Source organism: Papio anubis, chromosome 9 (genome assembly GCF_008728515.1).
Source record: "Papio anubis isolate 15944 chromosome 9, Panubis1.0, whole genome shotgun sequence".
In the NCBI taxonomy this organism is placed as follows: Eukaryota; Metazoa; Chordata; class Mammalia; order Primates; family Cercopithecidae; genus Papio; species Papio anubis.
In genome coordinates this window covers 99,483,549-99,503,663 of record NC_044984.1, presented here as the reverse complement: position 1 = coordinate 99,503,663, position 20,115 = coordinate 99,483,549, and the positions used below count along the sequence as shown (strand labels likewise).

The following is a 20,115-nucleotide window of genomic DNA, read 5'->3' as shown; positions in this document are numbered from 1 at the left end:
ATAAAAGCTGGCAAGGATATAGAAAAATTGGAACCTTCATGCAGTGCTGGTAGTAATGTAAAATGGTATAGCCATATTGGAAAACATTCTGGCAGCTCCTCAAAAAGTTAAACATAGTTACCACATAATCCAGGATTTCCACTCCCATATATACATATGTATAAAATATACACATAATGTATATATACATTTTATATATAATGCACATATATATGTCTACATAAAACCATATACCCAAATGCTCATAGCAGCATTATTCATAATAGCCAAATAGTAGAAAACTCCAACGTCTATCAACTGATAAATGGATAAATAAAATGTGGTTATCCATTCCTTACAATGGAATATTATTCAGCAACAGCAAAAAGAGAAAGTACTAAAAACATGTGACAACATAGATGAGCCTTGAAAACATTAAGTTAAAGAAGCCAGCAACAAAGGAGTACATATTGTATGATTTCATTTATATGAAGTATACAGAGAAGACAAACACATAGAGATAAAAAGCAGATTGGTGGTTGCCTAGGGCAGGTATGCCATGGCATGAACTAGGGGGTTGACTACCAAAGTACACGATTTCTTTTCGGGGGGTGGGGGGTGAGAATGTTCTAACATTGACTGTTGTGATGGTTGCACAATTCTGTGAATATACTAAAAATAATGGAATTATACAATTTAAATGAGTGAATTGTATGATATATGAATTATATCTCAAGAAAGTTGTTATAAAAAGTCAGTGTGTGACTTAGGACAGTGTCTAATACGTAAGTGCTCAATAAAATGTACATTATTATTCAAGTGGTAACAAACTAAAGATAAAAGAAATATTTCAAAATGGAGTGACATATTTTATACATTAAAAAATTACTCGCACATTAACATCTCCAATATAGCATGAGAGAACTTTTCAGAAATGGTGAAAATATTCTGTCTTAATTGGGATATGAGTTACATGTGTTTGGCAAAATTAAGAGTATCGGTGCATTTCACTCTATGTAAAATAGCCTCAATTAAGAAAAACCAAAGGCTGAATATTCTATCCAGCCCTCATCATTATCTTAATAATGAAAATCAAAGGCAAGCTCAAAGACTTGGAGTTTGTGTCATTCTTTGACACTAAAGGCTTTGTGTTTGTGTCATTCTTAAACAAAAAAACACACACACATTTAAAAACCAACTGCACGGCTTAGAGAAAAGGAAATCAACAATTTTCTCCAACTTTCATTTTGTTCTTAGATTTCAAATACTTTTTCCATTTTAAAAAATTATGTTTTCAGGATATACTATGTCCAGAAAATACATACATATATTTAAAAAAATCAAATCAAACCTTTAATGCTATAGGATCAAGATTGAAATCCCAAACATCTCCAATTGAGTCATCCAGAGCGTCCTCAATTCTTCTCAGTTGAGATGTATACTCCTCAAGAAATTTCCCATAATTCTTAAGTTGGACTTCAGCATGAATTTCTAAGTTTAAATTTTAAAACAGTACGTGATAAGTACAGGTAATGAATTACAGGACATTTACTTCAAATAACCTCGAAAGTCACGCAAAGCATTGTTAATAATTACTCCGGAATGTCTGGACTTCCTGAAAATAAAGCTTCAAAGTTAAACAATAATTCAGCTTTCAATCTTCTCTATACGTGAAATAACTTTAAAAGCAGTAAATGTTACCATATACAAAGATACTACCTTAAAACCCTAACATATTATGAAAAAGTCACCAGCCCATCTACCCCATAATAGAGGGCTTTGAACCAATTTGAAAAGTGCCCTAAACAACTCAATGTCCTGATTCTACCTTTTAGTCACACAAAACCCTTCTGCAAAAACAAATATTCATGACCTGAAGCAGGTGAAAAAAAAATTCTGACACAGAAGTAACATTTAAAAATGTAGTTTTTAATTCTGTATGCACTAATGTTTAATAATACACCTAAATATTTTTAAATGGAGGTTTTAGATCTGCTTGAGCATATTATTTCCATACTGTCTAAAATTTAACCAAGATATCTGTTAACTTATTTAACTGTCATAATCAAGTTGGAAAAATCAGCAAAGAACACTGCTTAACTACAGAATACTATGCTGTTCTTCACAGAATTAACACATTCATAGGTAACTTTAAGGAATCACTGGAACAAGCTGGATTTTAAAATATGCCTATTTGTCAAAATGCATGAAAGTATTTCACGTTACACATAAAAATTCATTACTTGTTCCCAAAGGTAACAAATTCAACTCCAACTCAGTTTCTTTTATTGATATAACTTCATTCAACCTTTGTCTTCTAAAAAAGGTAAAAATTTGCTCTCCTCAAATTAGCAATATGAAGCAAGTAAGATAAAGTGTGTTCTGACTCACACTGTATTAAAGTATAAAGACCTAACCCCCATTCTCCCTTATTCTTCAACCACGTAAAGTTCTAAATCCGGTGAATCCATTTAGTTCATTAAAGTTTCTGTCTTATTATAGCATTAATCTAGGCAATTTTGCAAAACAATTAGTCTAGATATGATTCACAGAACAAAAATTAATGAAAACCAAGCACAAGGAGGTGTTCTCTTCCCTGCAGCTTACATATAAAACTGCCTAGATTTTCAGAACCCCAAATGGCTGTCTTATTCTCAACTACACGGGAAATGACCAGTCAAAGCTGCATTTGACCAGTAAATAAGTTCTTAAAGACAATGCTAGACCGGACATGGTGGCTCACCCTAACACTTTGGGAGGCCAAGGCGGGTGGGTCGCTTGAGCCCAGGAATTCAAGAACAGCCTGGGAAACATGGCGAAACCTTGTCTCTACCCCAATTAAAAAAGAAAAAATCAGCCAGCTACTAGGGAGGCTGAGGTAGGAAGATCACGTGAGCCCAGCAGGTTGAGGCTGCAGTGAGCCATGACGATGCCACTGCACTGGGCGACAGAGTGAGACCTTCTCTTAAAAAAAAAAAGACAATGCTAGAAAAACACCACGCCAATAAATCACTCCTTTAATATGTTTAGGGATTCACAAACAGGCAACAGAAAACCTAAAATAACATTAAAAGTTCCTTGCTGATAATAAACGGTTGTAAAATTGGTGAAAGTTAAAGTAACAAAACTTAATAACTACCTGGTAATTTTTTAAGAGTAAAAGTTCCAAAAACCTACTTAACATGCTCATCTTTGTCAACAGACTGCATTCCTTGTTTTATCTTTGTATCCCTAATATCTAGCACAGTCACTGGTTGTAGAAAGTATCTGTTGAGTGATTCAGATCATTCTACTCCAGGCTGAACCATTTTCAAACCCAATTAACATAACTCTATTCCAATTTTTTTTGAAGATCCCAGTTCGTCACCTTTGTCCATAAAACTTCATATATGATAAGGTACAGTTCAATTTATAACAATAAATACAGAATCCGCTCCACAAAAAAAAAAAAAGATTTTGTCATTACCTGCAAGATTAATTTTTATGCTGCATAGGAGCTAGTATCTTACTGTCACCCAGACTGGAGTGCAATGGCGCGATCTCGGCTCACTGCAACCTCCGCCTCCCGGGTTCAAGTGATTCCGCTGCCTCAGCCTCCCAAGTAGCTGGAATTACAGGCGCCCGCCACCACGCCCGGCTATTGTATTTTTAGTAGAGACGGGAACCCCGTTAACCAGGCTCGTCTTGAACTCCTGACCTCAAGAATGTTTTGTGAAAAACTGCAACCCATCCTGGTGTAGCTCACTCTTCTCTGAGAGACTTGTAAAACCTAATTCATCTAACTTTGCAGGCATTAGTCTCTCTTTGTAAAATCAAGCAAAATTCATCTGTAATCTTTAAAAGCGACGTTCCACCTTTTGGAAAAACTATGAGGAAAAAAAAATCACAAACAGCATGCTCTGGTATCTTAGATCACTTACACAGATTACTATCACCAAAGATAAAAAGCAGATTGCCAACTTGTATTTACTTCAAGCAGAGTTTCACAATTAATGTGGCCTCAATATTTTACTGAAAGAAAACAGAATTTATTTCGGGACGGACTTCTAAGTTAAAATCAGACAATTTGATCTTGTGAAACAAAATGTGAAGATTTGCTGTAATTTTTGAAGCCTTTATAGCTGTGATGGAAACTACAGAACATCACTGAAAAATACCACTTAGCATAATATAAAAGGCCTAGAAAAGGATAAAATGATATTCACGTGTTTATTTTTACGGGGTGAAAAGTTCTTTTTTCGCTCTCTTCTACGGTTATAACAACGCAATGGGAAAGACACCTAAACTTGCAAAAGTTGATTTGGGAGGAAAAGAAGAAAAACAGGAAACCGAAACAGGAAGCCAGACATCAGCGTCCTTCAGAGCTGAACGCTGAGAATCTGGCGAAATCCCCAAGAGGCCAGAGACAGAAGCAGCCTGGCCGGGGCCGCTGGGCCCTCCCTGGCGCGCCCCGCCCAAGCCCCGGGGCAGCTGAAGGCGGACGCCGTTTCCCGCGGGGCACCGCAGGCTCCCCAAGAGAGCCCCCGCCTCATACGCCGAGCCCTGAGCGGGCAGCCTGACCCGTGGTTGGGACCCCAACCCCGAAAGTAACGCTGGAGCGCGTTCCTCGCACACCCCAAGGGCTCTGAAGTGTCCCGCACCAGACGGCTGTGCAGCCGTCCCTCTCGCAGAGCGCTGCCTAGGACAGCGGCGGGCCGGAGGAGCGTCCACCCGCAGCCCTCGCCCTGCCGCTCCCTTACTCTGCGAGCCATCGTCAACGCGGTCAAACTCCCAGTCCGGGGACAGAGTCTCCACCGCCATCACCCCGGCGCCTCCCACAGACACAGCCCCAAAACGCCCGTGCGGCGACGACGGCCTCACCCCAGCTACTGTCACAGCACGTGACTTCCGGCCCCGGCCCCGCCTCCGCTCGCGAGGGCCGGTCGGGCTCGTTGCCCCTGCGACCGCGGGGGCCGCTGGGAAAGCGAGTCCTCCGCCGTGGCCGAAGGCGGCCGCCATGGCGCCGACAGTGCCCGCGGGCGTGCTACGACCGGGCTTGGGCTTCGCCACCGTTCACTGTGCTTCTCAAGCCACTTCGGCGCTCTAATTTCGCCCTGCTCTCTCTAGACGATTTTTAATACCTGGGAAACTTACTCCTCAGTCTAACCTAAAAAGGGTAGAATTGATGGGGTGGGGAATTAACAGGAAGGCATGATCCTCGAGGACAACGCTGACCAGGCGCTTCTTCCAACAAGCCTGTTTCCCTCCCTTTCGCCACCGTAGGAGTTCCTACAGCTCTCCCGCACATTCTGTGCGGATTGCTTTTTCTAGACGGCTGTGCGAGAGGAGTTACTTTACGAACACCCTAACAGGGGACCTTACGACCTCTCCCCCGCTCTCCTCTCAGTCCTTTTAAAAACGCGAGGAAAGTTGAAGAACGCTATTGAAGTGCATTCTAAAATGATCCCACCTGCTACTTGGATTTTTGGAGAATCGGGATCTGTGTAAAATTCTACATGCACACATGTATTTGCACGAGAATGTTTAAAGCAACGTGGTTTTTAATAGGAAACTATCTAAATGTCCATTACAAGTGAATAACATAAAGCTTAATACATCCATACTACAAATCACTGAAGAGCTGCTAAAATAGATGAAATCTATTTATAATGGCATGAAAAACCGACACAAGACAAGACAGTTGCAGAGCAATGTGTATTTGTGATTACATTTATGTGTTTAAGTTATACAAACGCGTATGTGCATATATGTATACAAATTCATAGGAAGACAAATCACAAGACGGTGGTTACCTGGGGAAAAGTATGTGTTGGTGAGTAACAGGATTTTCAAGTTTTGCTATGTCTACGTATATGTTTTGAATCCTTAACAATGAGAATTTATTAAGGTTTTACTCGTGTCATCTTAAAAAGCACCGAAAAGAACTAATCAGTGTAGGCAATAGGTCTATTGACGAGCATTCTTCTGAGGTCATTGGATCTGCCCTGGGTTAAATGTTTATTGAGTGCCCACTGGGTACCAGGCACCAGGCTAGATGCAGAAACTATAAAACAGGTAAGAAAATTGATTTCTGACCCTCTGGCAGACTTAGTGGGCATTTCAGGAAGGAAGGAAGGAGGGAGGGAGGGAGGGAGGGAGGGAAGGAAGGAAGGAAGGAAAGAAGGAAGGAAGGAAGGAAGGAAGGAAGTCAGTCAGTCTTGAAAATAACAAGCATCCTTAGGGTCTAATGGCTGACAAACTTTTTTCCTGTACTTTCTGTGTGACCATGAGTTTGACTTTCCTGGATTCTTAACATTTGCATTAAATCACTGTAATTAATCTCCCAGCAGCTCATTGTGATAAATTGAACTTACAAGTCAGAATAATTTGAATCTATAAATACACTAATCTATTAAAGTTAATAGATTACTAGCAAGAGGCAGTGTCATGTAATAATTAAAAGCACAGTTTTGACTGCCAAATTGCCAAAGTCCAAATCCTGGCTCTGCCACTTACTAACCATGTGATCTGGGGTCATGTAATTTAACCTCTGCCTCAATTTCCCCATCTATAAAATGAAAATAAAATAAAACTAGTAAACACCTTGTGGGATTCTTAAGAGGACTAAATTAATTATTACATATAAGGTACATAGAGCAATACCAACCACATACTGTACCAGGTTGCTATTATGAATCAATATAGATATATCTTTAAAAGATCTCAGAAGGCCCAGTGTGGTGGCTCACACCTGTAATCCCAATACTTTGGGAGGCCGAGGTGGGTGGATCACTTGAGGTCAGGAGTTCAAGACCAGCCTGGGCAACGTGGTGAAACCCTGTCCCTTCTAAAAATACAAAAATTAGCTGGGCATGATGGTGCCTGCCTGTAGTCCCAGCTACTCTGGAGGCTGAGGCAGTAGAATCATCTGAGCCACTGCACTCCAGCCTTGGCAACAGAGCAAGACTGCATCTCAAAAAAAAAAAAAAAAAAAAAAGACTCAGGGATTATCTGTCTTGATCTTAAATATGTTTACATTAATTTCCACAGCCTATAATTTCAAATTTTGTTAGAGAATTACAAATTAGATACCAAATAGAAAAGCACATTCACTAAATGAAAAGTGCTATCTGAAAATTATTTATAAAAATAAATATCCCATATTTCTTAGACCTAGTCTGCAGGAGGCAAATCATTATTTTAAGTGGTCACATATTCTTCTTTCTACTACTCTTCATTCACACAGTACTTTCTGAAAAGCAAGCTTAGAAATAGAAGGAGAAACTTTTCATATGGACAATATTGTGCTATTCTGAAAGCTTCTGTGAACTTTAGAACAGCTGCCTACAGAAGGTGTCTGCCTGCTAGTTCCTAGGAATCCCTGCCTTTAACATATAGCCCCATGTACCCACACCTTAAATACCAGTTTATTCCATACCAAAATATTTTACGTATATGTTATATAGCTAAGTTCTTGGTGAATTTGTTTCTTTTTTTGAGACAGAGTCTCACTCTGCCTCTGGCTGGAGTGCAGTGGCCGGATCTCAGCTCACTGCAAGCTCCGGGCCTCCCGGTTCAGGCCATTCTCCTGCCTCAGCTCTCCCAAGTAGCTGGGACTACAGGTGCCCGCCCACCTCGCCCGGCTAGTTTTTTGTATTTTTAGTAGAGATGGGGTTTCACCAGTTAGCCAGGATGGTCTCGATCTCCTGACCTCATGATCCACCCATCTCGGCCTCCCAAAGTGCTGGGATTACAGGCTTGAGCCACCGCACCCGGCCGGTGAATTTGTTTCTTAATTTACATGTAAAGTCTTCTTCCAACTGCTATTCACCCCAGCAATCCCACTACTCGATTTTTACCCAGAAGAATGTAAATCATTCTACCACGAAGATACATGCATGGGAATGTATCTTCCCATTGCAGCACTATTCACAATAGCAAAGACATGGAGTCAACCTAAATGCCCATGAATGACAGACTGGGTTTTTAAAATGTGGTACACATACACCATGGAAATAGTATGCAGCCATAAAAAAGAATGAGATCCTATCTTTTGCAGGAACATGGATGGAGCTGGGGCTGTTATCCTTGGCAAACTTGACACAGGAACAGTAAACCAAATACCACATGTTCTCATTTATAAGTGGGAGCTAAATGATGAAAGCTCATTAACACAAAGAAGGAAACAACAGACACTGGAGGTTAACTGAGGGTGGAGGGTAGGAATGGAGAGAGGAGCAGAAAAGATAACTATTGGGTATAGGGCTTAATACCTGGGTGATGAAATAATCTGTACCACAAACCCCCATGACATGAGTTTACCTATGTAACAAACCTTTACGTGTACCCCTGAACCTACAATAAAAGTTTAAAATAAATAAATAAAATATAAAATAAATAAAATCTTCTTCCTGCAATAGAAATTCTATGGCAATAACTCACTAGAGATATTTCACTTAGTAATTTGTCCCAGAAGATAATTTGACATTATTATCTTCCCTATTAAGTTATGTATTAGTTTCCTATTGCTGCTGTAGCAAATTGTCACCAACTTAGTGGTTAAAAGAGTACAAATTTATTATCTTCTAGTTCTAGAGGTCAGAACGCCAAAATCAGTCTCATCGGGATAAAGTAAGGGTGTTAGTAGGGCTGGTTCCTCTTGGACACTCAGAATCTGTTTCTTTGCTTTTCTCAGCTTCCGTGCATTACTTGAACTTCTTGTTTCTGCCATCACATTTCCCACTATTGACTGATTCACCTGCCTTCCTCTTATAATGACCCTTGTGATTACATCAAGCTCACACAGATAATCCAGGATAATCTCCGTATCTCAAAATTCTTACCTTAATCATATCTGCAAAGTCATTTTAAACATGTAAGGTAACATATTCACAGGGTCTAGGGATTAGGACATGGACATCTTTGGGCACCTGTTATTCAGCCTAATACAGACCATCCACTCTTTGGTATCAGGGACCATGATTTATTCCCACATTGCACAGTCCCTGACACATTTTCATTATATCAATAGATAACTTTGAAGTGGTAAACACCATGGAAGCACAGGGCTTGAGCACTCAGTCCAACCAGAATTCAGGGAATTAGATATAACGGTAATCTAGGCTGGGCACAGTGGCTCACTCCTGTAATCCCAGCATTTGGGGTGGCCAAGATGGGCGGATCACCTGAGATCAGGAGTTCAAGACCAGCCTGACCAACATGGCAAAATAATTACAGTAAATATAGGATGTCAAGAAGCCTGACGTAACTCCAATATCTGGATTTCCTGTGGGTTTCTTTTCTGTTGTCTGGTGATGTTTTGTTTTGTTATGTTTTGTTTCTTTTTCTCTTGGTTTTCCATCATTTGGCCTTATTTCCTGGTATAGCTGATAATTTTTTTAGTGCATCCTGACCTTTATGCATGAAAAATTGTAAAGATAAGTTAAGGCTCTGAATGATGTCATCTTTCTTCAGAGGGGATTACTATTTGTTCTGGAAAGCGCTTAGTGTAGGGGCAGATTACTTTAACCCAGTCTAGGACTGTTCTGATTTGAAACGGGGTTTCTGTCTTTGTGAGAGCTCATCTATTTCTGTTATCACCTCAGTCCTAGAGTATAGCTTTGCAGGGGTGCTCGGCAGGCCCTGCCAAACCTGATGGGTTTTTCCACCTCTCAGCTACTGCTTTCTGCTCCCCAGCCTCATCAACTCTCAGCTTCCACATTACAAATCAGCAGATGTCGTGAGGTGAAATGTGGTACCAAATGTCAAGCTCAACTTTTTGGATCATCTCTCCTGAATTTCAGTTCCTCAAATCCTCACTGTCCTGGGTTTCCAATGCCTTCAAAAAGGATTTTAGCAAAAAAAGCAAAAATGGAAAAATTGGATAACATCAAACTTAAAAACTTCTGCGTGTTAAAAGAATTAATCAACACAGTGAAAAAGCAACCTATGGAATGGGAGAAAACGATTGCAAATCATATGTCTGATAAGGGATTGATTTCCACAATATGTAAGAGAACTCTTACAACTCAACAACAACAAAACAATTTAAAAATTGGGCAAAGGATCTGAATAGACATTTCTCCAAAGAAGCATATGAAAAGATGTTCAACATCACTATTAGAGAAGTGCAAATAAAAACCACAATGAGATATTACCTCACACCCATTAGGATGACCACTATCATCAATAAATGAACAATAACAAGTATTGGCAAGGATGTGGAGAAATTGGAATGCTCGTGCACTGCTGGTGGGACTGTGAGATGATGCAGTTGGTATGAAAAACAGTATGGAGGGTCCTTAAAAACCAAAAATAGAATTACAGTATGATCCAACAATCCCTCTCCTGGGTATATATCCAAAAACAGGCCGGGCATGGTGGCTCATGCCTGTCATCCCAGCACTTTAGGAGGCCAAGGTAGGTGGATCACTTGAGGTCAGGAGTTTGATACCAGCCTGGCCAACATGGTGAAATCTCGTCTCTACTAAAAATACAAAAATTAGCCGGGCATGGTGGTATGCACATGTAATTCCAGCTACTCAGGAGGCTGAGGCAGGAAAATTGCTTGAACCTGGGAGGCAGAAGTTGCAGTGAGCAGAGACTGCACCGTTGCACTCCAGCCTGGGCAACAAGAGCTAAACTCTGTCTCAAAAAAACAGACAAGAAACATGAAAAGCAGGATCTCAAGAAGATATTTGCACACTCATATTCACTGCAGCATTAATCACAATAGCCAAGAGGCAGAAGCAGTCCAAATGTCCATAGAGGAATGAATGGATTTTTAAAAATGTAATATATATTTATATGATGGGGTGTAGGAAATACTACTACTACCCCAGCAGCTTCCAATTGTGCTTACAATAATATAGTCTCCCACTTGTCTGTAAGCTCTATAAGCATCTAAACCTTATCTCTTTGATACAGTTCAGTGCCAAGTATAATGCTAGGTACATAGATGGTAAATATGTATTTGTTGAATGAGTGAACCAATAATTGTCATTTTTTTCAAGTGCTCTGTAATAAATACTCAGTATACAGGAAAAGTATTTCCTCTTGGTTCTTCAATAGATGGCACTGTTTGTTAAAGAACCTGTAAGGGATAAAAGAAATCGTGAAATAATATGGCTTTTTTAGTTATTCATTTCTTCAACCAGTATTTATTAATCAGGACTTTCTCTGTCTGGTATGCCACAGTGACAAAACTCTTCAAAGAGCCCACTTGTCTGATAAGTGAAATTTTTCAGATATTTTAACTTAGGGGTCAGCAAAGTACAGACAGCAGATCAGTAAATAAAGTAAAACTTTACTTACTTTTCTAAATAAAATATCAGACTACAGCCATGCCCATTAACTTACATATTTTATATTAAACATAATTTACATTTGTGCTTCGTCTATGGCTGCTTCACACTAAAATGGCAGTTGGGTAGTTATAGCAGCAATCATATGGCCCACAAGCCTAAAATATTTATTACTTGGCCCTTTAAGAAAAAGTTTGTCAGCTGGGCATAGTGACTCACTCCTGTAATCCTAGCAGTTTGGGAAGCTAAAGTGAAAGGGTAGCTTGAGCCCCGAAGTTCAAGACCAATCTGGGCAACATAATGAGACTTGGTCTCTAAAAAAATTGTTTTAATTAGCTGGGTATGGTGGCATGCACCTATAGCCCCTGCTACTTAGGAGGCTGAGGCAGAAGGATTGCTTGAGCTTAGGAGTTCGAGGATGCAATGAGCTGTGATTGCACCAGTGCACTCTACCCTGGGCAACCGAATGAGATCCTATCAAAAAAAAAAAAAAGAGAGAGAGAGAAAGAGCAAAAGAAAGAAAGAAAGAGTGAGAGAAAGAAAAAGAAAGAAAGAAAGAGAAAAAGAAAAGAAAAGACAGAAAGAGAAAGAAAAAAGAAAGGAAAGGAAAGAAAAAGAAAGAAAGAAAAGGAAGGAAGGAAGAGAGAGGAAGGAAGGGACGGAAGTTAGTTTGCTGACTTATCTGAACTCTAAAAGAGCAAAATAATATTAAAAAAAAGTTTTGCTGGCTGGACGCGGTGACTCACAGCTACAATCCCAGCACATTGGGAGTCCAAGGCCGGTGGATCATTAGGTCAAGAGTTTGAGACCATCCTGGCCAACATGGTGAAACCCCGTCTCTACTAAAAATACAAAAATTAGCTGGGTGTGGTGGTGCGTGCCTGTAGTCCCAGCTACTCAGGAAGCTGAAGCAGGAGAATCACTTGAACCTGGGAGACGGAGGTTGCAGTGAGCCGAGATTGCACCATTGCACTCCAGCCTGGGGACAGAGCGAGACTCTGTCACAAAAAAAAAAAAAAAAAAAAAAAGTTTTGCTATATAAGTTATGTAAAGTAGGTTGAAATAATCTACTTGTAAAAGCATAGACATTTTCTAAAGTCTTCATATCAGAATAATTAAAAGGACACTTCTAATAACGGAGGCAGCATAAAGTGGTCAAGTGAACCCATCTACAGTTAATAACTAAGAAAAGTAGCCAGAATATCAAAAAGTGACTTTTTAAAGATCTAAAACAATAGAAGCAGGTAAAAATCACAGGAGACTTTGTTCAGCAACTGATAAGAATTATGAGTTTGTGGCTTTTTGTCTGATGGTGTCCCTCACCCACTGAAGCTCAGCACTGCAGGCTTACTGGCTCAAACTGTCAGTAAACTGAGTACAGGGTTTGTTAGAAGAGAAGTCATCAGTTTGGGGAGTGACCTCCAAAATGCGTGAGATCCAAAATCTGGATGTAAACTCTGCCCAAATCCCTGGCTGACCGCTAAACTACAGAGGGCCTGGTGAAATAACAGGAGTCCCTGAAAAACAGAACTGCACTCAGTGAAGTGTGTGAGTTTGCTGCTCTTTTGAATGCATATATTTCCCAACAGAGGTACACCTTGGGTAGCAGAAAGCTGAAGACTTATTTGAGATAACAGAGAATAGAAGTAGAGCTGGTAAAGCAGTTTAGAATTTAAAAGGAAAGACTGATCATTAGGGCAACTGTAGATGGGTGTAACCCCCCACAATCTAAGTGTAAACACTGGCCAAATCCTTCTCTAAACTAAGAACTAAGCAGAATATAAACTGCTTCACTCTACTAAGGAGACAGGGAGTCTAGGCAAGTTTACTTGATTTAAAAACAAGTAAACAGGCAAGGTGGCTCACACCAGTAATCTCAGCACTGTGGGAGGCAGAGGTGGGAGGATCACTTGAGCCCAGGAGTTAAAGACCAGACTGGGCAACAAAGTGAGACCCCATCTCTACAAAAAAATTTTTTTAAATTAGCCAGGTAGCCAGGTGTGGTGATATACACCTGTGGTCCCAGCTACATAGAAGACTGAGGCAGAAGAATTGCTTCAATCCAGGAGGTCAAAGCTCCAGTGAGCCGTGCTCCTGCAACTGTACTCTAGCCTGGGTGACAGAGCAAGAACTTGTCTCAAAGAAACAAACAAACAAAAAGAATACTAGTCAAATAATTATCTGAAGAACAAAATAGAATCCAGAGTGGCCACAATATATTATATACAATGTACAATTTTAACCAAAAGCTTTATAAGAAGATAACAAAATCTAGGCACGCAACAGTGCAAGATTCAAATATCCAATTAAAAATTATGAGACATATTAAGAAGCAAGAAAATGTGATCTATAACCAAGTGGAAAATCATGTAATAGACATAGAAAGGATAGAAATGGCCTACGCATGGTCGCTTACTCCTGTAATCCCAGCACTTTGAGAGGCCAAGGTGGGCAGATTGCTCGAGCTCAGGTGTTCAAACCAGCCAGGGCAACATGGCAAAATGCTATCCCTACAAAAAATACAAAAATTAGCCGGGCATGGTGGCATGTACCTGTAGTCTCAGCTACTCAGGAGACAGACATGGGAACTTGAGCCCAGGAGATCGAGGCTCCAGTGAGCCAAGACGGCACCACTGCACTCCAGCCTGGATGATAGAGTGAGACCCTGTCTCAGAGGAGGGAAGGAAGGAAGGAAGGGAGGGAGCGAGGGAGGAAGGAAGGAGAAATAATGGGAATGGTGAAATTTGCAGATGAGAACATGAAAACAGCATTAAAATTATGTTTACAGATAATCTACCGAATGGGAAAAAATATTTGCAAACTATGCGTCTGACAAAGGACTAATATCCAGAATCTACAAGGAACTCAAACAGAGCAGCAAGAAAAAGCAAATAACCCTATCAAAAAATGGGAAAGTGACATGAACAGACATTTCTCAAAAGAAGATATATGAATGGCCAACAAACATATGAAACATCACCTATCAGGGAAATGCAAATTAAAACTACAACAAGATACCACCTTACTCCTACAAGAATGGCCATTATTAAAAAGTCAAAAAAACAACAGATGGTGGTGTGGATGTGGAGAAAAGGGAATGCTTATACACTGCTGGTGGGAATGTAAATTAGTACAACTTCTATGGAAGACAGTATGGAGATTTCCTAAAGAACTAAAAGTAGATCTACCATTTGATCCAGCAATCCCACTCTTGGGTATCTGCCCAAAGGAAAACAAGTTGTTATATCAAAAAGTCATCTGCACACATGTGTTTGTTGTAGCACAATTCACAATTGCAAAGACATGGAACCAACCTAAGTGCCCATCAACCAATGAGTGGATAAAGAAAATGTGATATACATGCACCATGGAATATGACTCAGCCATAGAAAAGAACTAAATATGTGTTTTGCAGCAACTTGGATGGAGCTGGAGGCCATTTTTCTAAGTGAAACAGCTCAGGAATGGAAAACCCAATATCTTATGTTCTCACTTATAAGCAGGAGCTAAGCTATAGATACGCGAAGGCATACAAAGTGATATAATGAACTATGGAGACTCAGAAGCGGGAGAGTGGGAAGATACAAAACCTATATATTGGGTACAACATATACTACTAAGGAGATAGGTGTGGTAAAATCTCAGACTTCACCACCATACAACTCACCCGTATAACCAAAAGCCACTTGTACCCCCAAAGCTATTAAAATATAAAAAGTTTTAACTGAAAAACAATAAGATAAACTTATGTTTTAATTTTTTTTTCTTTTTTTGAGACAGAGTCTCACTCTGTTGCCCAGTCTGGAGTACAGTAGGTGCAATCTCAGCTCACTTCAACCTCCACCTCCCAGGTTCAAGTGATTCTCCTGCCTCAGCCTCCTGAGTAGTTGGTATTACAGGTGCATGCCACCATACCCAGCTATTTTTTTGTACTTTTAGTAGAGACAGGGTTCCACTATGTTGGCCAGGCTGGTCTTAAACCCCTGGCCTCAAGTAATCTGCCTGCCTCTGCCTCCCAAAATGCTAGAATGTTAGATGTGAGCCATTGTGCCCAGCCTGTTTTAGTTCTTAAAGGAAAACATGGGCTGAGAATGGTGGCTCACACCTGTAATTCCAACACTTTGGGAGGCCGAGATCGTGCCATGGCACTCCAGCCTGGGCAAGACAGCAAGACTCTGTCTCAAAAAAAAAAAAAAAAAGTAAACACGAACACAATGAGGAAAGAAATGTAAGATATAAAAAAAGAGCAAAAAAGAAAGAGCCAAACAAAACTTTTAGAAATGATAATGAAAGATTTATGGAATGAGATTAACAGCAGAGTAGACACAAAGAAGAAACTGTCAATAAATGTGAAGAAGTGCCAACAGAAACAATCTAAACTTGAGACAGAGGGAAAAAAATGAAAGAAATTAAGAAAATCTCAGAGACCTTTGGGACAATATCAAGTGCTGTAATGTACATATAGTTGAGGACCCAGAAAAGGAAGGACAGGAAAATATTTTAAGAAACAATGACTAAAATGTTTGCTCATATGAAGCAAATAATACACTTGTATATCTTAAACTCTCGATAACGCCAAGCAAGACATAAACACAAACACACACACACACCACACACACACTCACATCATGTTAAGATGGCCAAAAACTGATCATAAAGAGAAAATTGTAAAAGAAGCCAGAGAGAAAAATACAATATGTCTTCTTACACACAAGAAGAGGGATAAGAATTACAGACTTCTCACCAGACACTATGCAAGTCAGGTAACAATGGGCCAATAAAGGGCCAAAAGGGCACAAAAACAAACAAAAGTGCCTCTACCCAGCCAAAATATACTTTAAAAATGAAAATGAAATAGCAAATTTTTTCAAATAAAAAAGGCTGGAAGAATTCATCAGCATTGGACGTGTATTACAAAAAATGTTAAAACTTCTATAAGAATAGGCCTATGATACCAGATAAAAACCTGGATTGATCCAAAGGAATAAAGAGTACCAGAATAAGTAAATACATGAGTAAATAAGAGATTTTTTTTTCTTATTTAAAAATTTTCACTATACCTTCCTATGAGATTAAGATTACTCCAAAATAAAAACATTAAAAAAAAAAATTAACCTTAGCCTGGGCAACATGGTAAAACCTTGCCTCTACAAAAAAAGAAAAATTAGCCAGGCATGGTGGCATGCACCTGTGTCCCCACTACTCGGGAGGGTGAGGTGGGGGATCACTTGAGCCCAGGAAGGTCAAGGCTGCAGTGAGCCATGCTTGCACCACTGCACTCCAGCCTGGGCTACAGAGGAAGACCCTGTCTCAAAAAAGTCAAAAAAGTAAATAACCTTAATACTTAAAGTCAAATTGAAAACGATGTTTTGTTTGGTTTGTATTATATGCAGAAGTAAAACATATGATAAAATAGCACAAGGGACAAGAGGGGTAAATGAAAAAATGCTGTTGTAGGATTGATATACTAAACATAAAATGGTACGTTATTGGGAGGTAGACTGTGATAAGTTAAAGATACATTTTTTAACTTAGAGTAAGCTCTAAAAAAACAAAAAAACAAAAACAAAGAGGTGTAGCTAATAAGCCAGTAGTAGAGATAAAATGGAATAATGAAAACTATTCAATTAATCCAAAAGAAGGCAGGGACAGAGGGAAAAAAAGAAAAGAACACATGAAGAAAATGGAAAATAAATAGCAAAATGATAGAGTTAAAACCAAACCACATTAAAAATTACATTGAAGGAAACATATTCTAAACACTCCAATAGAAAGCGGAGATAGGAGAGGCAGAACAAGATGGGTAAACAGAAGCCTCTAGTGATCATCCCCCCTGCAGGAATACTAAATTGAATATCCACACAGAAAAGCACCTTCATAAGAACCAAAAATCAGCTTGGGTGCCAGCTCAGTCACAGTGGGGTACAGCATTAGGTGGGCTCCTGGGGGTTCCTGTTCCAGACCTTGGCTCCCAACAGCATTTCTGGACCTGCCCTTGGCGAGAGGGGAGCCTACTCTCCTGAAGGGAGAGACTAAGAACTGGCAGCACTTACCACAAGCTGACCAAAGAGCCCTTGGGTCTTGAGTGAATATCAGGGGTACCCAGGTAGTATGCACTGAAGGCCTGGGGCAGTGGATGCCACTAGGAGAGACTCCTCTGCTTGAAGAAAGGGGAGAGAAGAGTGGGAAGGACTTTATCTTCCAGCTTTGGTGCCAGGTTCAGCTGTAGTAGAATAGAGCACCAGGTAGATTCCTAAAGTTCCCAACTCCAGGCCCTGGCTCCTAGATGGCATCTGTGAACCCTGTCAGGACTATGGGAACTCACAACCCTCAAGGGAAAGACACTAGCCTGGCAGGATTTGCCAATCGTTGTCAATCTGAAAGAAAAGGACATTCATGAGCAATAAGAAATCATCTGAGCCAGGCACGATGGCTCACGCCTGTAATCCCAGCACTTTGGGAGGCCAAGGCGGGTGGATCATGATGTCAGGAGTTCAAGACCAGCCTGGCCAACACAGTGAAACCCCGTGTCTACTAAAAATACAAAAAATTAGCTGGGTGTTTGTGGAGGGCGCCTGTAATCCCAGCTACTTGGGAGGCTGAGGCAGGAGAATCACTTGAACCTGGGAGGTGGAGGTTGCAGTGAGCTGAGATCCCACCACTGCACTCCAGACTGGGTGACAAGAGTGAAATTCTGTCTCACAAAAAAAAGAAAAAGAAAAAGAAAAAAAAGAAATCCCCTGAAGGTACAAAATTTGCTAATAGTACTAAGCACACAGAAAAACACAGAGTATTAAAAAAAACAGTGACTGGTGTGTACACGACTTTTAAGTAGAAAGAATAAAAGAGCCTATCAAAAATAATAACTACAACAATTTTTCAAGACATACACGGTATAAAATATAAATAGAAATGAAAAGTGAAAAAGCTGGAGGATGAAGTTAAAGTATAGAGATTTTGAGTTTGTATTAGTTTTCCCTTTGCTTGTTTCTTTATCCAATTAGTGTTATCATCAGTTTAAATTAATAGATTATATGATATGATTTGCAAGCCTCATGGTAACCTCAGATCAAAAACCAGACAACAGATACACAAAAAATAAAAAGCAAGAAATTTAAAAACACCACCTGAGAAAATCACCTTTATTTAAAGGAAGACAGGAAGGAAAGAAAGAAGGAAAAGGAGAGCACAAAACAACCAGAAAATAAATAACATATTGGCAGGAGTAAGTTCTTATTTATCAATAATAACGTTGAAGGTAAGGGGATTAAACTCTCCACTCCAAAGACATAAAGTGGTTGAATAAATAAAAAGACATGATCCAATGATCTATTGCCTGTAAGAAACATATTTCACCTGGCCGGATGCAGTGGCTCACGCCTGTAATCCCAACACTTTGGGAGACCGAGGCAGGTGGATCACGAGGTCAGGAGATTGAGACCATCCTAGTTAACGTGGTGAAACCCCGTCTCTACTAAAAATACAAAAAATTAGCCGGGCATGGTGGTGGGCGCTTGTAGTCCCAGCTACTCAGGAGGCTGAGGCAGGAGAATGGCGTGAACCCAGGAGGCAGAGCTTGCAGTGAACCGAGATCACTCCACTGCACGCCACCCTGGGGGACAGAGCGAGACTCTGTCTGATAAAAAAAAAAAAAAAAAGAAAGAAAAAGAAAAAAAAGAAACGTATTTCACCTATAAAGACAAACATAGACTGAAAAAAAAGGGATGGAAAAAGATATTCCATGCCAATGGAAACAAAAAGAGAGCAAGAGTAGCTATACTTGCATCAGACAAAATAGATTATTTCAAAACAAAAACTGTGGAACAAAGAAGATCATTATATAATGATAAAAGGGTCAATTTGGTAAGAGGATATAGCACTTGTAAATATATATGCACCCAACGCTGGAGCACCCAGGTATGTAAAGTACATATTATTACCACTACAGAGAGAGACCTCAATAACATAATAGGTGGAGACTTCAACACCCCACTTTTAATATTGGACAGATCTTCCAGACAGAAAATCAACAAAGAAACATCAGACTTGATTTACATTATACACCAAATGGACCTAATAGGTATTTACAGAACATTTTATCCAACAGCTGCAGAATACACGTTCTCAGCATGTGGCTCATTCTCAAGGATGAACTAAATGTTAGGTCAGAAAACAAGTCTTAAAACATTCAAGAAATTGAAATAATATAAAACATCTTCAATGGAATGAAACTAGAAATCACAAGAGCAGTTTTGGAAACTATACGAACACATGAAAATTAAACAAGTTGCTCCTGAATAACCAGTGGGTCAATGAAGAAATTAAAAAGAAAATTGAAAAATGTATTGAAGCAAATGATAATGGAAACACAACCTACCAAAACCTACAGACACTGGATACAGTGACAGAAGTGCTAAGAAGAAAGTTTATAGCTATAAGCACCTACATCGAAAAAGAAGAAAAACTTCAAATAGATAAACTAATGATGCATCTTAAAGAACTAGAAAAGCACAAGCAAATCAAACTCAAAACTAATAGAAGAAAAGAAATAAAGGTCAGGGCAGAACTTAATGACACTAAAATGAAAAAAAAATACAAAAGATCAATGAAAGGAAATGATGATTTTTAAAAAAAGGTAAACAAAATTGACAAACTTTTAGCCTAACTAATTAAGAAAAAAAGAGAGCCAAATAGATAAAATCGAGATGCAAAAGGGGACTTTACAACTGATACCACAGTAATTCAAAGGATCATTTGTGGCTACTGTCAGCAAATGAACATCAATAAATTGGAAAATCTAGAAGAAATAGATACATTCCTAGAAAGCTACAACCTACCAAGACTGGGCCATGAA

At 39.5% G+C, this 20,115-nt stretch overlaps 1 protein-coding gene across 7 annotated transcripts in view; it reads right to left on the bottom strand.

Moving 5' to 3' along the window:
- WASHC4 (WASH complex subunit 4) overlaps positions 1-4,861 on the bottom strand; it is a 62,522-nt gene extending 57,661 nt beyond the window's left edge. For all 7 annotated transcript variants that reach the window (XM_021922842.2, XM_021922845.2, XM_021922843.2 and 4 more), the window contains exons 1-2: positions 4,719-4,861; positions 1,331-1,470 (exon numbers count right to left, since the gene is read on the bottom strand). In XM_021922842.2, the coding sequence (XP_021778534.1) occupies positions 1,331-1,470; positions 4,719-4,779 (201 nt within the window). In that variant the 5' untranslated portion in view covers positions 4,780-4,861. The remainder of the gene's footprint in view (positions 1-1,330; positions 1,471-4,718) is intronic.
- Positions 4,862-20,115: the final 15,254 nt, after the last annotated feature.